At 37.6% G+C, this 19,909-nt stretch overlaps 1 protein-coding gene across 2 annotated transcripts in view; it reads right to left on the bottom strand.

Moving 5' to 3' along the window:
• Positions 1–19,909, bottom strand: part of ERC2 (ELKS/RAB6-interacting/CAST family member 2) — a 474,805-nt gene that overhangs the window by 387,240 nt on the left and 67,656 nt on the right. For both annotated transcript variants that reach the window (XM_075096173.1, XM_075096174.1), the window contains exon 4: positions 1,650–2,066. In XM_075096173.1, the coding sequence (XP_074952274.1) occupies positions 1,650–2,066 (417 nt within the window). The remainder of the gene's footprint in view (positions 1–1,649; positions 2,067–19,909) is intronic.

Genomic DNA, 19,909 nt, shown 5'->3' with positions numbered 1-19,909 from the left:
GCTACCGTGCTGATTACAAATGTTCTTAAAGTTTCCGCTGTAAATGTATTCACGTCCAATACATACCCAAATAAGGATTCACAAGCTTAAGTGATAGTGGTGCAACAGGTGAAATATACTCACAAAACAAAAGAAATAATAAATAGCAAATCATCCATCCTTGAAACAGACTGTATGTACTACTCTGAGAACAGGAGATCTAAATCCAGAAACTTGTCTGCTAGTTTATAGAGCTTGTCTCACAATCCTCCCCATCACACAGTCAATATCATTAATTTCTTATACAACTCCTTTCAGGATCCATTGACTTTCAGACTTCATTAATGGGTGGCATGACTTTTTAATTAAAATTATGTCTGTGAAAAGATTCAGGATCCACACCTTCACAAGAAAACTTTACTGAAATGTATCATTGTGACCTGACATTTTCCAAGCCTCAGGTGGGCCCCAGATACCACTAAGTCCTCAATACATATTTTAGGTTAGAGAACACAAAAAAAAAGCGGGGGGGGGGGGGGGGGAGGGGGCGGAGAAAAAAGAAACCAAAGGTAGATAAATATATGTGAGTTTGTCCATAGCAAAGAAAACATTTTGACAACATTCTGTAGATGTAAATAGCTGTTCCTAATCTCTAGCATTCATATGTTCAATGATATACAGGTGCCAATAATAGTTTTCTGTGCTCTTGTACTAATTTTATTCATGCTTTGATCTGTTAGGCAAATTGGTGTTTTTACTAGACTGGAAGTTCAATCAGACCACACTGTTGCTGAGTCCCTAAGGAAACAGACCTGGCTTTTGTCCTGCTTCCCCTTTACTATGGGTAGCTTGTACTGGATTTCCCTGCTATTTTCACCATTCTAAGCAGGAATCAACAGGGTCTTTCTGAGGAAGAGTCACACTGCCTTGTTTGCCTGACACTAGGCACGGGACAATGCTGATGGGTTGCTGGGTCGTAGAGGGGCAGATGGGCTTGAAGTCCAGGCCAGATTTTCTTTCAACTTCACTAATTCAATCATCCCAAATCCAGTCCCAAAAATGTATTCACAAGTGATGTAGGCAGCGGATGCAGGTGGGCTTGGGATCAAATTAAAGATCTCTCAAAGCCATCACCCCAGTGTTTTAATGTGGCAACATTATGTGGTATATTTACCCAACAAGTCGAGGCACCACACAAGAAAATACATTAGAAATGCACATAGGCAGAAGCCTCTGTTTATAATGAAGGCAAAACATTTTAAAACACTAATTTCAAACACAAGGGGTGTAAAATCAAACGCAAAAGTAGCATGCACTCATGACTGCCTAGTTTATAGCAGCAGAAGGTGTTACTTCCCTTTCAGTAGTTCTAGTCTTCATTTGTCAAACACTGATTTGTCAAAATACAAAGAATACAGAAACTATGCAAAGCAGCAATGTCAGAGACAATAAGCCCCAAATTCAATTACTTTTCTTCCAGAAATTCTTATACTTGCTTTTAAATGTCATATTGTCCTATTGTGTATTTGTTGAGGATGTAATACAAATGCATGTTATCTATTTTCAGGAAAAAATGAGAGCAGAAAAAGAAAACTTAGATACTCTATATTTTGAAACTGCAGCAATTCTTTGACAATATCTTCTAAACAAATAAAGGATTCTTTCCTTACCTCTCTAAGATGCATGTTTTCCTTCTCTTTCTGATCTAAAATCACTTCTAAATGATTAACCTGAGATTCAGCCTCTGCCATCCTTCGAGTTCTCTCATTGTCATCTTCCATCCCTTTAGATGGCAAGCCTTTACTTTGCAACATTTCCAGAAGCTTTTTTATTGATTCATCTCTGGCATTTAGTGTTTGCTTTTGTGTTTCAATCCTAAGCTCCATTTCTTCTAGTGTTTTTCTCAACAGGAAGAGCTCTTTAGCTTGTCTATCATGCTCTGCTTGAAGTCTTCGAAAATTCTCCTCTGTGAGCTCAATGGTAAAATGCTCAGCCCCTCGGTTCCCACTTTCTTGCTGAAGAAGATGGTTAAGGTCTCTCTGGGTTCTAAGCTCATCTTGAAGTGCCTGGATTGTCATTTGCAGATGCTGCAATAAGGAAAAGAAAGAAAAAAAATTAGGATCTGAATATAGGATTAGTCTTTTATTAAACTTTTGTTGTACGCTGTTACAAAAATTTATTAGAATTAGTGATGAAAGTATATCAAATGACCTTATAAAATAGCAAATGCATGTGACAATATTTGTAATGGTATCTTTCAAGTGCTTCTAGAAAAAAAAAAAAGGAAGACAACACACACACACACACACACACAAAATAGTGTCAGCTACAGATAAAATAAATTGCAAGGAAAGGCAAACCAACAAACCCAAACACTAGGCAGTGACACATCCATTACTAGAGTCAATTGTACCTATAAAGCTGGAAGACTCAATATTCCATGTTTTCTAAGTTACTTCATAGACTAGAGGTACTTCTGCCCTTCATGGTGTTCAACAGTAATGTTGTTTGTAAAGTCAATCAAAGCGCTCAATATAATTGAAGGGGAGGGGCTGAGTTGGGGCTGGTTGGTTTTGTTTTATTTCTTTTGGCAACTAAAGCTATGAACATGTTCAGTAAACTGGATAACTGTATCTCTAACAAGCAAACAAAAAAAACACAATAAGCAATACTGTATTTTGAAAAATAAATTGACTGCAAATAGTGGACAAACCTTTGTTCTCCTGGCATCCAAAAACTGAACAGCATGGTAAATGAAAAAATGAAGCAAAATCAACATAAATAAAGGTCAGATGCAAGCAAAGGAGATTCAACAGAAAGAACTGAATTCAACAAAAATTATCTTCAACAGAAAAAAATAATTTTATTGAGCTATACAGAAAGGCACCAACAACTTCACAGTACTCAAATATATAAACCTAAAATACAGACAGACTTTGCTCAATAGATGTGACAAAGAAAAACATATTAGAAATAATCAAACCCACAGTGAATAACAACATACCTATTTTATCTTACTGTTCTTTTACACTTTAAGGTTTCTCAAAATACAGTAACTTGTCCTAGAATATTTGTACTACAATCGAGTACAGGGGGCTTTCTTGGTTCAAGAGGTAAATCTTGCACTCCTTATTCAACACAAACCAAAATCAAAAAAAGATTTTGCCCGTGTTAAGGTTGGAACATAGATAATTGTCCTAAATTACTATGGTTTATGGTGTTCATTTCAGATTATATTTCATCTGACGATTTGTTTTTCTTCTTTTTTTTCCCTCTATTCACTGCCTACACAGCCTACTGAATTTATAGAAATACGGATTCCTGAATAGTCACAGTCTGCCCCAGAAGATATTTAACTGCAGGAATTAGGGGACTTAAATGCATGGCACCAGACTTTTTTTGCATTAATGGATCCTCTGCAACTCCACATTCTAAAAACAAAAAAAACCAAACCCCAAACAAACAACAAAACCTGAATTCATTTGATGTTACCTTCATGTTTAGTACAATTACATCTAAAGCTGTCAGACTGTAACAATAATTTAAACTAAATGAAAAATGCAAAACCTTAAGAAAATACCCTTTTGAAATCATGTCTTTTATCAGTTACTTCAAATGGGAAAAAGTATTCCTGGTGGTAGAATTCTGTAGTTAGACACTTTGAATCTGTTCTATCATTAAACAGCACTGTTTTAGTAAACGTCCAGATATTAACCCTCCCTCTAGTTGCATCTTATTAGGCACACACTCAGTTAAGAGCATACAAATGTAGGCTACTCATTTACATCCCTGCTTTTATTTAATGGTAAGTCTTATCTTTTCTTAATCTCATAATCTTTTTAATGATTTATATAAAATTAAAATCTCTCAATAAACTTAAAACTCCCCTAGATGTACTAATTTTCCCACTTTAAGTCTATTAATATACTGAGTGTTTATGACCCCAAGAATGAAAGTTTCAGCACAGACATTCAGTGCATAAATCCAAATCAAATTTTCAAATAGTACAGAAATTATACTCAATTATTATCATGAATGAGTGAATTAACAAAGACATAGGAAGGCAGTGACAAAGAGGGACAGAAGCTGCAAAGTAAACAGAATCAAAACCATTTCTTTTCAAATGCTTTTTCACTATGTAAAGTCATAGGGACATAATTTTTATAGATTACCTTAACCAGCTAATATGGTAGTTTTGTGATGATTCCAAACTAAATGACGTCTTGCATTATAGAATATAAACATACTGTATTCTCTAATCCTTTGTAGCTTTGTATCACTGAAAGTTGTAGAACAGATGCTTGAGATTACCCAATTAAAAATAATTCTGTTCTTACTAAAGAGATTGCAAGTTTCCTTTATACAAGAAAAATATTCTTTTTCTTCACTAGCATTAGAACAGAAATATGGATGAAATCCTGGTTTAAAGGTATTAAAAAGAAAAGGAAAAAGAAAACTAGAAACCACCTTGACATTACATTACATTATTCAATATGACTATTGCGATTGAAAAGGCAACGGAGCAGGTAAAAGTAATATTTCACTTCTTAAAAAAGTAAACTCTCAGAAAAAATATGACAGACACCTCAAAGAATACATTGGAATATCTCCATTCTCATCTTTGAGAGCATTTTAGTTTAGCCAACGATGTTGCAAGCTACTCTAAAATTACACTCAATAGTTTGTTTCAGTGGCATGAGTGATAAGGGGTTTTATTTTTAAGTATTTAAGAACTCATAATACAAGTTTCTATCCTGAAGTCAAGGAACAGGTTTTTTTCTGTTTGGGTTTTGCTGTTGTTACTGATTGGGGGCAGAAGGGGTGGGTGAAGTGGTGTGTAAATCCTAGCTCCTGACAGAAAGCAATTAGGCATAAGACTCAGAGATTCCATTTACAAAAATACATTTTTTCCAAAGACCTCAAAGGAAACCATGAGAGTGGTGCAAATGTGACAATTATTTAAAAGACCACAAACAAATAAATAATAAAATTTATATAAAATATTTCATTTTCAATTTAGAGAAACAGCTTCATTTTTTACAACTTTGGACTTTTTCCTGTTATGGAAGGAAGCCTTGGTTAGAGCTTATTGATAATTTTCAGATGAGTAGTTATGGACAAATAGATTGTATCTATTTAAACTATTCACAAAGTTGCATCAAGCTTGGCAAACAGTACCTCCCAAAAGCTCAAAAGAATTCAAGAAATATTTTGGTTTTCAAATTGGAAGTTTAGGCTTTTAAACTTTTTCATGCTACTTTTAATTATAAATTGTCTTTTATTTTTAAATGGAGTTTGAGTTCCTCTAAGTGAAATGTTTCCTTTTGATCAAACAAAATTTCATTCAACATTATACAAAGAATTTTCCCTTTTAATTAATTAATTTTCAAGTTGGTGTCCACATCAGCTGTCAGTCAGAGTTTCAGTCCCAGGGCATTTATTTGAAGAATGAAGCTCATATCCATGCATTCTTTCAAAGGAATGACTGGCTGAAATAACACGCATATAAAATTTATTTTGCGTAAGCACAGTATACTAAATTCTCTGCACTCCAAAATTATTTCACAACTAAGAAACAGCAATATGCAGAAACTACCAGTAGTCTAGAAATAGACAAACAAAAAGAATTGTTTTCTCCAATCTGAATAATGATTCAAGTAATGTCCTCCTAATGTTAAATCAGACAGTATTTATTACTTGATGCTAAAAACTATTTACAAATAAATTTTTTCCCAAAGTCAAGCAGTATCTGTACAACAAATGCCTATATGTCAATAATACTTCAGCTAAGTAAAGGGAAACACATTTCTAAAATATTTATAAAGTTGTAAGACAAAAGCAAGCTTAACTTATACATTGCTAATATGCAACCCTTTTGAATGCAAGATGTAAAAGCCAAAACTGTTGAATCAACACACAAATAATTAGAAATCAGAACTCAAACAGCAATTCTGGTTAAGACAAACCAGACAACTTCCTTTTCTGTCCACAGCAACCTATGTATATGGCTTTTAGGTTCTACCCATAGCCATGTTTGTCACTAAGCACAACAGTAGCTGTAGCTGCTTCTCAGTAATTATATTAAAACTAACAGTCTCAGCTATGGCAGGCTACTGCTACTTTGACATACGAGAATCCATTTTTGGATACCATCAAGACTTAGAACTCTTTTTGAACATAATGGACCAGGTCTTGACTTGTGCTGGCACAGATTTTTGTATCTGCAGCTAGCTAAGTGAAGGAAAGAACAAATGTTGTGAGGGTGGAAAGAAATTGCATAATTAATTGCAGTGTGGGAGGAATATAGGAGTGCTGTGAATATCTGTCACACTGCTGTCATTACATAGACAGAGAACTTTATGGGATTTAAAAACACCGTGCAAGATCTATCATATTTTTCATAATTTCTATTACAAACAGACCAGTTGACCAGAAATATTTCCATGCCAGTTTCTGGGTAATAGATAAGTAGTTCTCTCAGAACTTTTTCATGCCTTCTCTATAGCCCTACTCCAAGAGGCAATCCATGGAATTGCACAGGAAGTTCCATTAATCTTTTTCTGAATTAAGTATAGTGCAGTTTTTCAAAATTTGCCCTCATAAACTGAAACAAAACTATGAAAGGAAGATGAATAAATGATCCTTCCTAGATTCCAATTCACATTCTACACAAGGAAGTTCCTCTAATCTGTGCCAACTGGCTATTCCCAAAGGAATTGCCTGCAGAGAACTGTCCTGCCACAGTATGCCTTGGGCCATAAGCACATAAGCACTTTCAGAGCATCCAAAGCCTTAGACAGATGGTGAACAGTGGAGGAAAAGGACCCACTGATTTAAAATTGTTAGTCCACCTACAGAAGTACACAGTTTCTTGTATTTTTCACTATCACCCTGGAACCAGAAGCAAAGATCATGTTGAAGAATCCAGTCTACCGTCATGTAAAAAATTGCTTGCTACTAACATGGAAGGAAGTGACAAACCCCATTTAAGGTCAAGAAAGAAAGAAATTATAGCTGGGGCTGTCTTGACTGGGAAAGCTAACCTGAAGGATTTGGTGGCAGAAAGTGGTCTTATGCTGTCATCAAGTAATGGATTTTGAAATATACATCCACCTATATACAATTTGCTAGTAGTTTTCTGCAATGTAGTGATAGACTAACAAGCTAATTCCTCAGATAGGAGTCACTCAAATGCGGGAACCAGAGCTGCTGAAGGATTCTGAGTATGTTCTTTGACAGTTTCTGCTCAAAATCATTCAGTCCAGCACTACGAGTAAAGGGGGTAATGGCAAGATCATTTAGTATATTTTAAACAACTATTTCTGTAGCAATCCATGTTTTGTTATTTTGGTGCTCTATCCCAAAAGAGCTATAGCTACTTTATTGGACTTGAGGGTTTTTTCCCCCACCTAAGGCCTCAATCCTCCCTCTCACCCCCTACTGACTTTTTGTTGACTTCCAGCTCCTATCTCTCACAGCTCCATTTTTAGCTCCTGATTCTCCCCCACTCCAAACACATGGACAAAATATATTAGCTTTGTCTTCTGAAACCCTCTTACATGGGTTTACAACAATCAAGAAGTAACGACTACTGTGATAACAGTCTGTGTCCTCTCAATGCCAGCACTTCCATATAACGTGATGGTGAATGTGCTGGTTTTGGCTGAGACGGGGTTAATTCTCCTCACTGTGGGGGTCGGCTACATTTCCAGCTTCCCGCGCTCTGCCACGTGGCGGGGGGGGGCTGGGAGGGGCAGGGCCATGGTGGGGGCGGCTGACCCCGACTGGCCAATGGCAGGTTCATTCCATACCATGTGACACCATGACCAGTATATTGAGGGGGGGCAGTTGCAGCTCGGGGGCGGCGTGGCGCCGTGTGGTTTGTTTCGGTGGTTCGTTCCCCCTCTCCCCTCCCCTTCCCCCCTCCCCCGGGGCTTTGCGCCTCTCGTTGTTCTCCTTTACATTGCATTTCTGTTGTTGTTTCCTTTAATTCTAATTATTAAACTGTTCTTATCCCAACCCACGAGCGTTACCCTTCTGATTCTCTCCCCCATCTACCGGTGGGGGAGTGAGCGAGCGACTGTGTGGGGCTGAGCTGCCGGCTAAACCACAACAGTCTTTTTGGTGCCCAACGCGGGGCTCAAGGGTTGGAGATAACAACAGCTGCTGGTCACAGCACCATGATGTCCTTTTTGCAGTTGGTGTTAAAGATTGGTGTTGGTTTGTTGAGTCTGCTGTGTTCTGCTGTGATTAGTAATGTTTTGCCTACAAGATTTGTTATACAAACACTCGTTTTCAGCTTTATCTGGTATTTGGGGTTTTTGCTGAAACTGTTACTGTACTTCGGATACCACCTTGTTGAGGCAATTAGCAATGATACCTCCTCCTCGGAGAGATTTTATATGGAGGAAATACAGAATAGCACCTTTGCAGCTTTGTTTATGATGTCTGTGCCTTTGTTACAACAAGCTTTTTGTATCTTGAACATCCTTGGGTGGTTAAGGTGCACTTATTGTTAGGTTTTGGGCATGTTGTTTTGGTTTTGACTCAGCAACTTAAGAATATCACCCAGAAATCTGCCCTGAGGCTTGATAGTTACAAGTGGTAGGGCATGTGGGATAGCATGGGCAAATACCTAGGGCAGTGGGGACCGCCAGTGTTTTGGAGTTTCACCCCCGACCAAGTGCAGAATCCTAAAAAACTAGTAGAATATTTGGAGAAAGTATGTTGTTACGCTGGGAACTCCAGAGAGACACAGACAACTGCAATGTGCTGGGGCCTGGCCCATGCATACCGAGCCCTGCTCAACAGTATTCAGTGCCCCCAAGGGGAAGAGAATGTCTCTGGATTGAAATGCAAAGTGACTGGCACTGTAGTCACTCCAGCCCTGAGGACAGGCACTGCAGCCACTCAAACCCCCACAACAAGTACCGGAGCTAGCTCAGAAAATAAACCCGTACCAGTATCAGTTGCCCCCATACACAAGACAAAATATTGGAAGCGGACATCAACTCGTCTAGAACGGGATGATGAAGAACCAGGGCCATCACAGGGAGAGGAGGGAGAAGTAATAAATGAAATAGAGACCACCCGATCCCTGTCCTTAAGCAAGTTGCGAGATATGCGAAAAGATTATAGCCGTCGTTCAGGTGAGCACATTGCCACCTGGCTGCTCCAATGCTGGGATAATGGGGCCAGTAGCCTGGAACTAGAGGGAAAAGAAGCCAAACAATTGGGATCCCTTTCTGGGGAAGAGGGCGTTGACAAAGCAATTGGAAGAAAAACACAAGCCCTCAGCCTTTGGAGGCGACTCCTGTCTGGAGTGAAGGAAAGGTATCCCTTTAAAGAAGATGTTACATATCGCCCAGGAAAATGGACAACTATGGAGAAAGGCATCCAGTATCTAAGGGAATTAGCTGTGCTTGAGGTGATTTATGGTGACCTGGACGATCAACGGTCATCCAAAGATCCAGATGAAGCCGAGTGCACACGACCCATGTGGCGGAAGTTTGTACGGGGTGCACCATCAACGCATGGGAACTCATTGGCAGTAATGTCCTGGAAAGATGACAAGACACCAATGGTGGCAGAGGTTATTGATAAACTCCAGGATTATGAAACAAATATCTCTTCCTCTCCACAGCAGAGATGAGCGAAACTATCCCAAGAGGTCCAGCAACTCAAAGACAATCTGTCCCACTCCCCACCTCGACAGAGTAGTGTCTCAGCTGTTAGGAATAAGCGTCCTTTGGCTCAAAGAAGGGGATACACACCACGGGCCACCCTATGGTTCTTCCCGCCTCCGGCAAAGGCAAACCCATTCGTGGGATTGCTTTTGCTCGAGGACCTGGGCGCACTTGGTGGGTGATGCGGGAGGATGGAGAAATCCGATGTGTGCCTCAAGGGGATTTGATTTTGGGCAAAAACAGTCAATGAACTGAATGGCACAATGTGAACTGCTATATAATACTGTGTGTCACCTCTGTGTTGTATCAATGATATCAGAGTATGAGCCTCCCAATCCATGGAAGATAAACTATGAAACAAGCAAAGTGCAGCAGTGACGGAACGATGACTGACTCAGTATGCAGCAACCTGACGCCACACACCATCTCTCCCACCCTGAAAGACTGATACAACTGATGGAGCCCAGAGTCATGGACTGGGTGAACTCAATGGACATTTTACTGGACGTTTTACAGGGAAGGTCCATGAACTAAGGGAATGATGTCTGTGTATTATGTTAAAGGATGGGAAGGGGAGGGGTGGTGGTTGGTACAGTTGTATTGCATCGTATGGGACCTGGGCATGGTGTAAATGGTATGGAATAAGGGGTGGAGAATGTGCTGGTTTTGGCTGAGACGGGGTTAATTCTCCTCACTGTGGGGGTCGGCTACATTTCCAGCTTCCCGCGCTCTGCCGCGTGGCGGGGGGGGGGGCTGGGAGGGGCAGGGCCATGGTGGGGGCAGCTGACCCCGACTGGCCAATGGCAGGTTCATTCCATACCATGTGACACCATGACCGGTATATTGAGGGGGGGCAGTTGCAGCTCGGGGGCGGCGCGGCGCCGGGTCGGCGGGTGGCGAGCGGCTGCGGCGCGTGCGGTTTGTTTCGGCGGTTCGATCCCCCTCTCCCCTCCCTTCCCCCTCCCCCGGGGCTTTGCGCCTCTCGTTGTTCTCCTTTACATTGCATTTCTGTTGTTGTTTCCTTTAATTCTAATTATTAAACTGTTCTTATCCCAACCCGCGAGCGTTACCCTTCTGATTCCCCCATCTACCGGTGGGGGAGTGAGCGAGCGACTGTGTGGGGCTGAGCTGCCGGCTAAACCACGACAGTGAGTCGATCTGACAAAGTGAAAAACAACTGACAGCAAAACCCTGCAAGCTTAGAAGGAATAACCAGAGTCCAGGAAAGAGAGCAGGTCCAGGCAACAGACATCCACACACTGCAGAGTGGGATGTGAAGTGAGGCTGAACTGCCCTGACTTACACCAGGCAGCTGGCAGTATGGGAATGCATAGGCGCACATCAGGATGGATTCATGACAGTCTTCCAGAAGAGCTGGAAATCAAACCAACTGAAGATTTCAATATACTTTTTATTTTTTGTTTTTCTTTTTTGTCCTTTTATTAATGCACATCAAAGTGACAAAGGATTTTGTCAGTTGTTTATGATCTATTACAGCTTTTGGAAAGGCATGGTCTAACACATTATTTTTCTGAATTTATTCTTCAAACTACCTATGATTGTTTTAAGCAGTCTCTGCAGCTAACTTCTTGATGGTATGGGTTATCTTAATAAGCAGCCTTGCATGATCACATTATCTCTATGGTGCATGCAGTGAAAGGAATAAAATGTACTAACTAACATTCCCTGTGTCTTGGGATGTAAATATAGAATTTACAGGGTTGGATCAGTTGATATAGTCTAGTCTCTTGACAGTGGCAAATATATGACAATACTGAAGACTGGGGGGTGAAAATCCTACTGTGTAACTGTATACAGTGGAAAGCTACAATTATAACTGAATACAGCTGAACAAGTATAACAGCAAATTATACTATCAATTATACTCTCATAATCAAGCTCTATAATCTGCCACTGCTCCAGTTCCATTCTTCACTGTATGAAGCTCTGTCATTGAAAGGTGACAAACTACTTAAAGCTTTCTTATGAACTGCATCTAAACCAATTTGTATGTTAACTTTAGTTATACTACTGAAACAAGTATGAGCATTAGACTTGCAAATATTTATAACTAAACACCATTAAGGACAAACATGCAAATCTTTATTTTCTTCTGTAAAAGAAAACCAAAAAGGGAACTGGAGATATATTCTTCATCAGCATGAATTAAGAAATGGATTCTCCCATGCATTTGCTCATCTGTCTAACATAATTTAAAATCCTGGCATCCAAACAACAACACTGAGGATCAGTTGACAAGAATTTTGCTTGAATAAGGCAGGACTGACAAAGAGATGAAAGGAGAAGACTGATGTAATTTGTGAGGAACCACAGGAGATTCAGACCACACACACAATGCATTTTCAGCTTTAAAAATTCTGGAGGTGCAGCAGATGTGAGACAACTTCTGTATAACACCATTTGCCGGTAGAACCACGTATTTGAAAGGAGAGAATTCTTGTTTACTGGCTTTCCTTAATTTTTCTTTCCTTATGTTTTTAAATTTGGTGCCTTGTCAAATTCTACAAAGCTTGCCTTTAATACCATGCTTTGCAAGTTAAATAATGTAATGTACCTTTAAATCTGCATTTCTTAATACAGCCATTGTATTTAATCTGAACTATCAGACTTCATTACTATTCAGTCAGCTTCTCTGGGTCATCTTGCACAAATATATTGGTGGAAAACAAATCAGATTGGAAAGTAAGTATTGCCTAAAAACTTGAGTTCACTGTATAAAAATGCATCTCCATTTATAACTGAGGAGTAACTGTAGGCTAAAGTGTTTTAATATTGCAAGTTTCATAGTAGTTTCACCCCCAATTCTTAAGATAAATTCTGTAAATATATTTCTTTCGCAATTCTCTGGTTTGCTGTGGGCTGAGAGATGTCACTTTTCATTTATTTCCTTTGCTTTGCCATTTGCCCTAAGTAGGTCTGCTGTCACAGATAGAGTTTATCATTCTGTCAAACAATGTTTCTTCATAATAGATACTTACAGAACCACAAATCCACCTCTAAAGCACTGAAGTTCATTTGTTAACTTGGAGTATTTGGGGGTAGAAGAAGCTAACTCTATGTCTGAAATATCTCTTCCTATAACCCCTTCCTTCTTTCTTCCATTACATTTATCGAGCATAGGCAATGCTTTCTGTGGTGTGTGCTCTCATTTCAGGTCTTTCAAATTCACCTTGCCTCTAAAATGCAATACTGTTTTGTTGGTTTTTTTTTCCCCTGAAGAAAGCTAACTGAATACTATTTGTTGAATTATTCAGTAAATAATTTCTGATATTCATCAACCAGCTTTAACCAAAGTCAGAACACAGTCTTATGTCTGTGGAGGCACAGTACATTTTGCCTCAGTCCACACTTACCAATAGGAGTTCAGTTATGGTGTACCTTGCATAAAGTAAGATCTCAAAAGCAAAAGCTCAGTACAACCTTCTTCATCAAGTCCTTTAACCTAGAAAATTTGAATTAATCTATATTTTCTTTTATTGATAAAAATCACTTTAAGACTCATGCGCCACATCTTGCAGCCTGTAATCATAAGAACCAGAAGGCCAAGAAGAAGGAACTTTTAGAAATGTAAGAAGTCAAATAAAGCCTTGAGATGAGTAATCTGCAAAGATACATGTTCACTAAAATGCCCACATAAAGTTCTTTAGTTAATTAAAAAAGAAAAAGAAAAGCTTTTTTAAAAATGTATGCCATCAGTATCACAGCAAAATGCAAGACCGCATTTCCCCCTCTTCCCTTTGAAAAAATTCTGCCAAAATGTTTTTAGGGCTGAGCAATGCCAGAATCACTAAATAGTATCTTAGTTGACTGAAAATCACCTGGAAGATTTTGACCAATCTTAACACATTTGGAAGAATCTGTTTCAAGATCACTTACTACAACTTTCCAGGAAGAAAAAACAAAACACATTTTAAGCAAGGCCTGGAAATCAATGTTACCTTAATAAAGCAGATTTTTTTTTTTTCAAAAAAAATAATCTGCCTGTAACATTAGCTACCCAGGTAAGAACAATGCAAATTTTAGAAGTCCTGGCATTCATATTTAAAAGCTATTGTCATCAGATAAAGTAAATAAATATGTGAGAAATCCTCCATCCTCTGATGCACTGCAGTTTCTCTGGTACTCTTTTCTTGCCAGGATAAATAATTTTCATTCTTTTGGGGGACTGAAGCACTTAGAGAACCTTAAGGAAGCTTTTAGACTGTTGGGGACCATAAGCCTTTACCCTCCCCACTCAGGGTTTCTCACATGGTCTAGGCTCTACATAACGAATCCTTTCAGTTTGTATTTTGACGGCCCAAGCTTTACCAAAGATGAACAGAATCTCAATCCTACAGCTAATCCCAGGAGTAACTGCAGCCACAGAATTCCCAAAATATCACATCATCACAGCATAAATCTAAGAAAGTGCAAAAGCACTCAAGTCTTTTTCCAAAGAACAAAGAAAATTCCACACCTCCAACAACCCTGTGCCCAAGTCCTACTGTTAATGAAGAGACATGAGTTGAAAAGCAAAACAAAAAGCAAAACAGCACATCATTCCTAGCTCTCTCCTGTTCATAAAACAGCACGTTTCCAGTTATCTCCTCAGCCTTGTATCTAAAGGGAACATTAAGTTTGCAATTCTGCTGATGCACTGCCTGTTACATCTGGAAGCTCTCAGTTTTGGGATTGCATTCTCTGATGCTAAAACTTTCCTATCAAAAAAAGATTTAACTCAGCATCATAAATATACCTCTGAAGTAATAACGACTTGCTTTCAGAAGGTAACAATTTGCAGTAAATTATCAAGTACTTTCAATATGTTCTATCTGACGAAGACACAGACACACACAAAGCTCTTAAAATTTTTTGGGAAAAAACTTTCTTAAAACTCAATGAGCAAAGTGTTTTTCATTAACAAAACATTGTACTGTGTGTTGTGATTATGTGATTTAGAACTGATTGAAATTTTGTTTCAATTTTATTTTAACAAAAGAAAGGAGGAAGTTAAGAAAAAAATATTTTCCTCCCTGACTTCTAACAAGTTCAAGTTTCCACGAACAAAGCAAAATTTATTTTCCTGCATAGCGATGTTTAATGTCAAGCTTTTTATCAGATAGCATTATCTTCCTCTTTTGTTACAGTTATAATTAGTAGGTTATATATTTAATGCCCAGAACATTAAAAGTGCCATACCCAGAATAAGTCAGTAAATCACATGTAATCTAGCCAGCACACTGTATTTTAACACTCCTCTTATTATGAAAAGTGCATATGGGTTCATTAATGATTAGAAGCGGTCAGCACCTCTGCTTTACGTCTTGTTTAAGAGTCAAAAGAAACCTATGGGCTTTTTTTGTACCAGCAAGATCAAACAAGTGTGGCCTTAATGCTTTTAATTATGTCTGGTCTATTTCATGTGCCTCATTCATCAAAGACACTACTAAAATGATTCTTGTTATCCTTTAAGGTAAGTTGTTTCTTAGTGTTTCCATTCTAACATTTTCACATAAGAAAGCAAGCAGTATTCTTTTGTGGTATTTTACCACTTTGCAGCGTTAGGCATTAATCAGCTCTCATCTGCGTGCCTTTGAATAAGCCTAGTGCATGCTGCTTCTCTCAGAAAGGCCTTGACCTGTTGCCTAAATAGATTTTTTAGGTCAATCACCTGGTTTTGAGCCATGCAAATACAGTATTAAATATTTTAGATTGCCAACAATAACAACTGCTTCCATTAAATCATTCCCTAAAGGAAAATGTTGAGTAACTCAACAAATCATTTGAGAAAAATTATACAAGTCTTAGAAAATAACTTTTTTGCAATATATAAACTGTACATTAAAGATGCAAAGAGACAATACTACATTACTATTCCACCACAAAAATGTCAAAAGAAGATATTTAGAACATAAATGACAATCCAGAATATTGCTGAATTAAGTTCATGTATAATTTCCAGCACATTATAGGGAAATAACATATTCAGCTCTATGACAGAATTCCTATTTAAGGCTCCTGAAATGTTAACAGCCAAATAACTGAGACCAAGTGAGCAAACATTCACAGAATTTTCAAGGATATTGGTATTCAAATATTGCTGGCTATCTTTTTAATAAGAAAAAAAATACATAGAATGATCTAACATCTTTCAGGGTTGTCATTAAAAATTTTAATTCCTCAGAGCCTTAAACCCAAGGTTTATTTCCTTCCTTTGAGTAGCACTCTTCTAGTTCTTCAGTTGTCCCTGATATGAGGGCTCAAGTTCTAAACAGTATTAGGTCCTGAACATACTGGGATTTTTAATCTCTCTGCAAAAGCCCAGAACAGGGGATTTTCTGAATCATTTCAACTGCACCCTCCAGTAAAGGGCAGGAAGACCACCAGCCTTCACCTATGTATGACAACGCTACTGCAAAACCTTACTAACATTTAAGAAAAGTCATAAAAGTCATTACTTCAGACTTTTCATGATAATTTCCTATACTAGATACTGTACATACTGAAATTATAGTAATTCATACTACCAATATAGGATAGCTGCTATGAAATGCTACTACCTGCACTGTATCAGTTTACTACTTCTTTCTCAGAAAACATCAGCAATGAAGAGAGGGACTCCTCCAGGCACCGGAAATTACACTGTGTAAGAAGGGGATATGAAGAGATTCTTCCCTGATGTCAGTCTTGTCAAACCAATGATCAAAGAAGCAGAGGTACAAATTGAACTTTGAATTCCCCAATCTTCAAACCTGACAACATGTAACTAAAGTGTCCAAAAAATTATTAAAATATTATTTGTCACAGTCTCACCATAACAAGCCTTAAATTTTTTCTATTCCATAAAATCAGTGACAAATTTATGTTATCATTACAGAAATTGATTAATCAAATGTTGGGAGAGGGCAGGGATGTGTGTTGGTTTTGGTTTTGTGGGGTTTGGGTTTTATTTTAAAGAAAAAAATTTTTTAAAAAGAAAAAAATGCAGAGCTCCCCTCACAGTGAAAACACACACAGAGCACAGTAGGAACCATAGTGCCAACTTCAGTTTGTGAAGAGCAGGAAGTTAAGAATTTATTGTTTCTGAATACCAGCTTTAAGAAAGCCTGATAAGCCAAAAAATATTTAGCAAGTAACTTCCTCTCTCTTTTCGGACAGTAGAATATATTATCCAGCTTGCCGATTCAGTAAAAATAATAGCATAGCAAAAATCTTGGGTGCTAAAACAGCCTATTACTTCCTTGTTTCTCCAAAACTGAGGTCTAGCTACATTAAAGGAATGGTTTTGAGGCACTAAGTCAAGAAATTACAAAAAGTAAACAAGGTCACATTTCAAACCTGTGGTATTTGATCTTCAGTCCCTCCCTTTATCTGCTTGATCTTTTGCTATAAAGTTTAGTGGCTTCTGGCAGAAAGCTCACTATTACCTTGAAAAAAATAAAAATAAAAAAAAATCTTTTTCTAGATTTAAGCCATGTGAACTGGGCTCCCTTTTCCTATTTTGTGGTCTGCCTCCAAAGAAAGAAACATCCCACTTCTTTCATTTTAAAAAAAATAAAATCTGGGGACAGGAATTTCTGTGGACATAGTAGAGGTTCTGCTGAAGCTATCAAACACACTTAAAGGAAAGCTGTATAGGTGTCCAAATAATTTTTCCAATAATAAGGTCATAACAGACTGGAATAGAAATGGTTGCCATTGTCGGTAAGCGGTAATGGATGATGTGAATTACATTAGAAATACTAAAACAATTATTCCCATAATATACAGCATGTGTTTGTTTCTCAGATGACCTTAACATGCCACATACTATAAAAGTTAACATTTTGCATATCCTATCTAAGAAACAATATGGAGAAGCATAACAGCCTGATACAGCTTGTCAATTTCTCAAAAAGAGATCTCAGTGATTATTTTACACTCTAGTGAAAGACACAGAATAGGGAAAAGAGTAGACAAAAGCTCAGCACTGCATTGCAAACATAGATATTTAACTTATATGTGAAATGAGTGCTTGAAGTTTCTATACAGGAAGTTTTCACTGACATAAGAGATAAATGCATAGCATCACTGAAAGCTGTTGGAATGGAGCATCTTAGCATTTTGTAAGACCTTCTTACCCTCTCCACCTTTCGCTTTTGAAACTTTCTAACTATATTCTTTTAATGTATCCACTAGAAAAATCATATGAATGTAAGTTATTCACATGAGAATTTAAAGCACAGCTTTTAGTAACTCAGAAATTAAAAAGTGATAAATTGAGTTCCAATTTCAACCTCTCCCTGCTATATTTTAATCAGGAAAAATACATAAAAGAGCACTCTTCAGCTTCCAGTTTTTTTCTTTACTAGGAATAGTACTGTCAGATGATTAACCATAATACATAATCATTTCCCATTGAAACAATTTGAAAAGGAGCTTTAGAACTATGTGTTCTGCGACAGTTAAGGGAAAAAAAAATATCAATACAGAGATTTCAGTAGCTCCAATCAAAACAGTGTTCAGTTAGATCCAACAGAGAAAAATGATGCATCACAAAGCAAGACGACCATCTGGAAAGATACTTCATCCTGAGCTACTGAAGAAGTGCAGATCAGCAGGAAACAGAAATCATTAAGGAGACAATATTTTGGGCTCCAAAGATCTATGCAGTTCGCAAAAATATGCTTTCATAAGTTGAAAGACTTTGGTTTAACAATAAACTATGTTAAATCTATATTTATTCTTGTCATATTTAATAGAAGTATCTTCTCATTCATGGCCTAAGTGAATCCAGTACATTCAGTAATAAAAAAATCTGCAGTTATTAAGTTTTCCCACAAGATGGCACTAAATCCATAGCCTGGAAAAAATTATTAACTAGTACAAAAACCACAAAGGAAAAATTATGGTCATATTCCTAAAATATAATTTTAAAAAAACACCAAACAAAGAAACTCTCTATAAGAATTAGAAGTTGTAAGTGTGGAGAAAAAAAATTAACAGCCTAAGTCAGGTCTTTTCTTAGAAGAGTGCAATTTTCCCCTCATAATTCAACAATAGGTTGGGAAGGGACACGACAGGCACACAGGCACCACCACACGCATATAAATACATGCACATTCAATATATATTTACACAAACTCACATGTACTTGTACTCACATGTACAGCCACACATGTGGCTGTACATATATATAAAAAGTAAATAAAATCCAAACATTTGTTCCTCAATGTATAACACACAAAAATATCTGTAGAAACTGAAAATCCAGGCCTGAGTCTGAAACTGGATTGTATTGCAGAGGATAACCATTAAAAAGCTAACATGACACATAACTGAATTTATAATCTCCAGTAGGAAAAAAACCTCTAATTTGGAGCACCCGGAGTGTGTAGCCAAATATCCTCTCCAGAATTACCTAAATTAAGACTATGGAATCCCTAAACTACAATACTCTTGAAATTTAAATCAAAGCCTTACTAGTTTGGAACTCTGCTTTAATTCTTAAGTTTAAAACCTTAACTCACAGGCTGACTTATCATCACTAATCAAAAATATGTATAAGGCTACAGTGAAAAAAAAGTGCTGGGGTTTTTTTTCTCCCCATGGAAATTTTTCAGTATTTACTAATCCCTGACTTACAGTAGGCACTTAACAACAAATGAAGTTAACCTTGACCCTTTATTCCAAGTTCTCATACAGAACCACAATATTTCTAAGCTAGAAAGTATTTCATTCCCATGGTTACACTAACACTGGTCAGTCAATGCTGACACACTGTTTGCACTGCAAACACTAACAGTCAGATGCAATGTTTTGTACTTGCATGTTTAAATATGGGATGGCCTTCATCCCTAAGAAGCAATTACAAATATAGTACAGCTACATACACCAAAGAATGGTTAAATCTGTGTGTCTTCCTAATCACCATTCAAAACTCAATACTGCACAAAACACCTAACTGGCTTTTAATTAGGCAGTTAAGTATTTAGGATTTTAAGTTTTAAGTACTACTGGCTTACATTCTTTATACATGACTGTAAAAGCCGTTGTATATTCCTGCTGGAAAAAATATATCAAACTAACAGAAGGATTTTGAAAGTAATCCACAAACAGCAAGAAATTTCTTAGCTAAGACTACCAGTCTGCTATTAAACCACTACAGAGGAGCAAGTGAATGCAGTAAATATTCAATTTTAAACTACCTGAAGATTCTTTACAGCTATGATTTTTACCACCACTACCAATACCTTTTTCTGTCC

Source organism: Phalacrocorax aristotelis, chromosome 6 (assembly GCF_949628215.1).
Source record: "Phalacrocorax aristotelis chromosome 6, bGulAri2.1, whole genome shotgun sequence".
NCBI lineage: Eukaryota > Metazoa > Chordata > Aves > Suliformes > Phalacrocoracidae > Phalacrocorax > Phalacrocorax aristotelis.
This window is presented reverse-complemented; position numbering and strand designations above follow the sequence as displayed.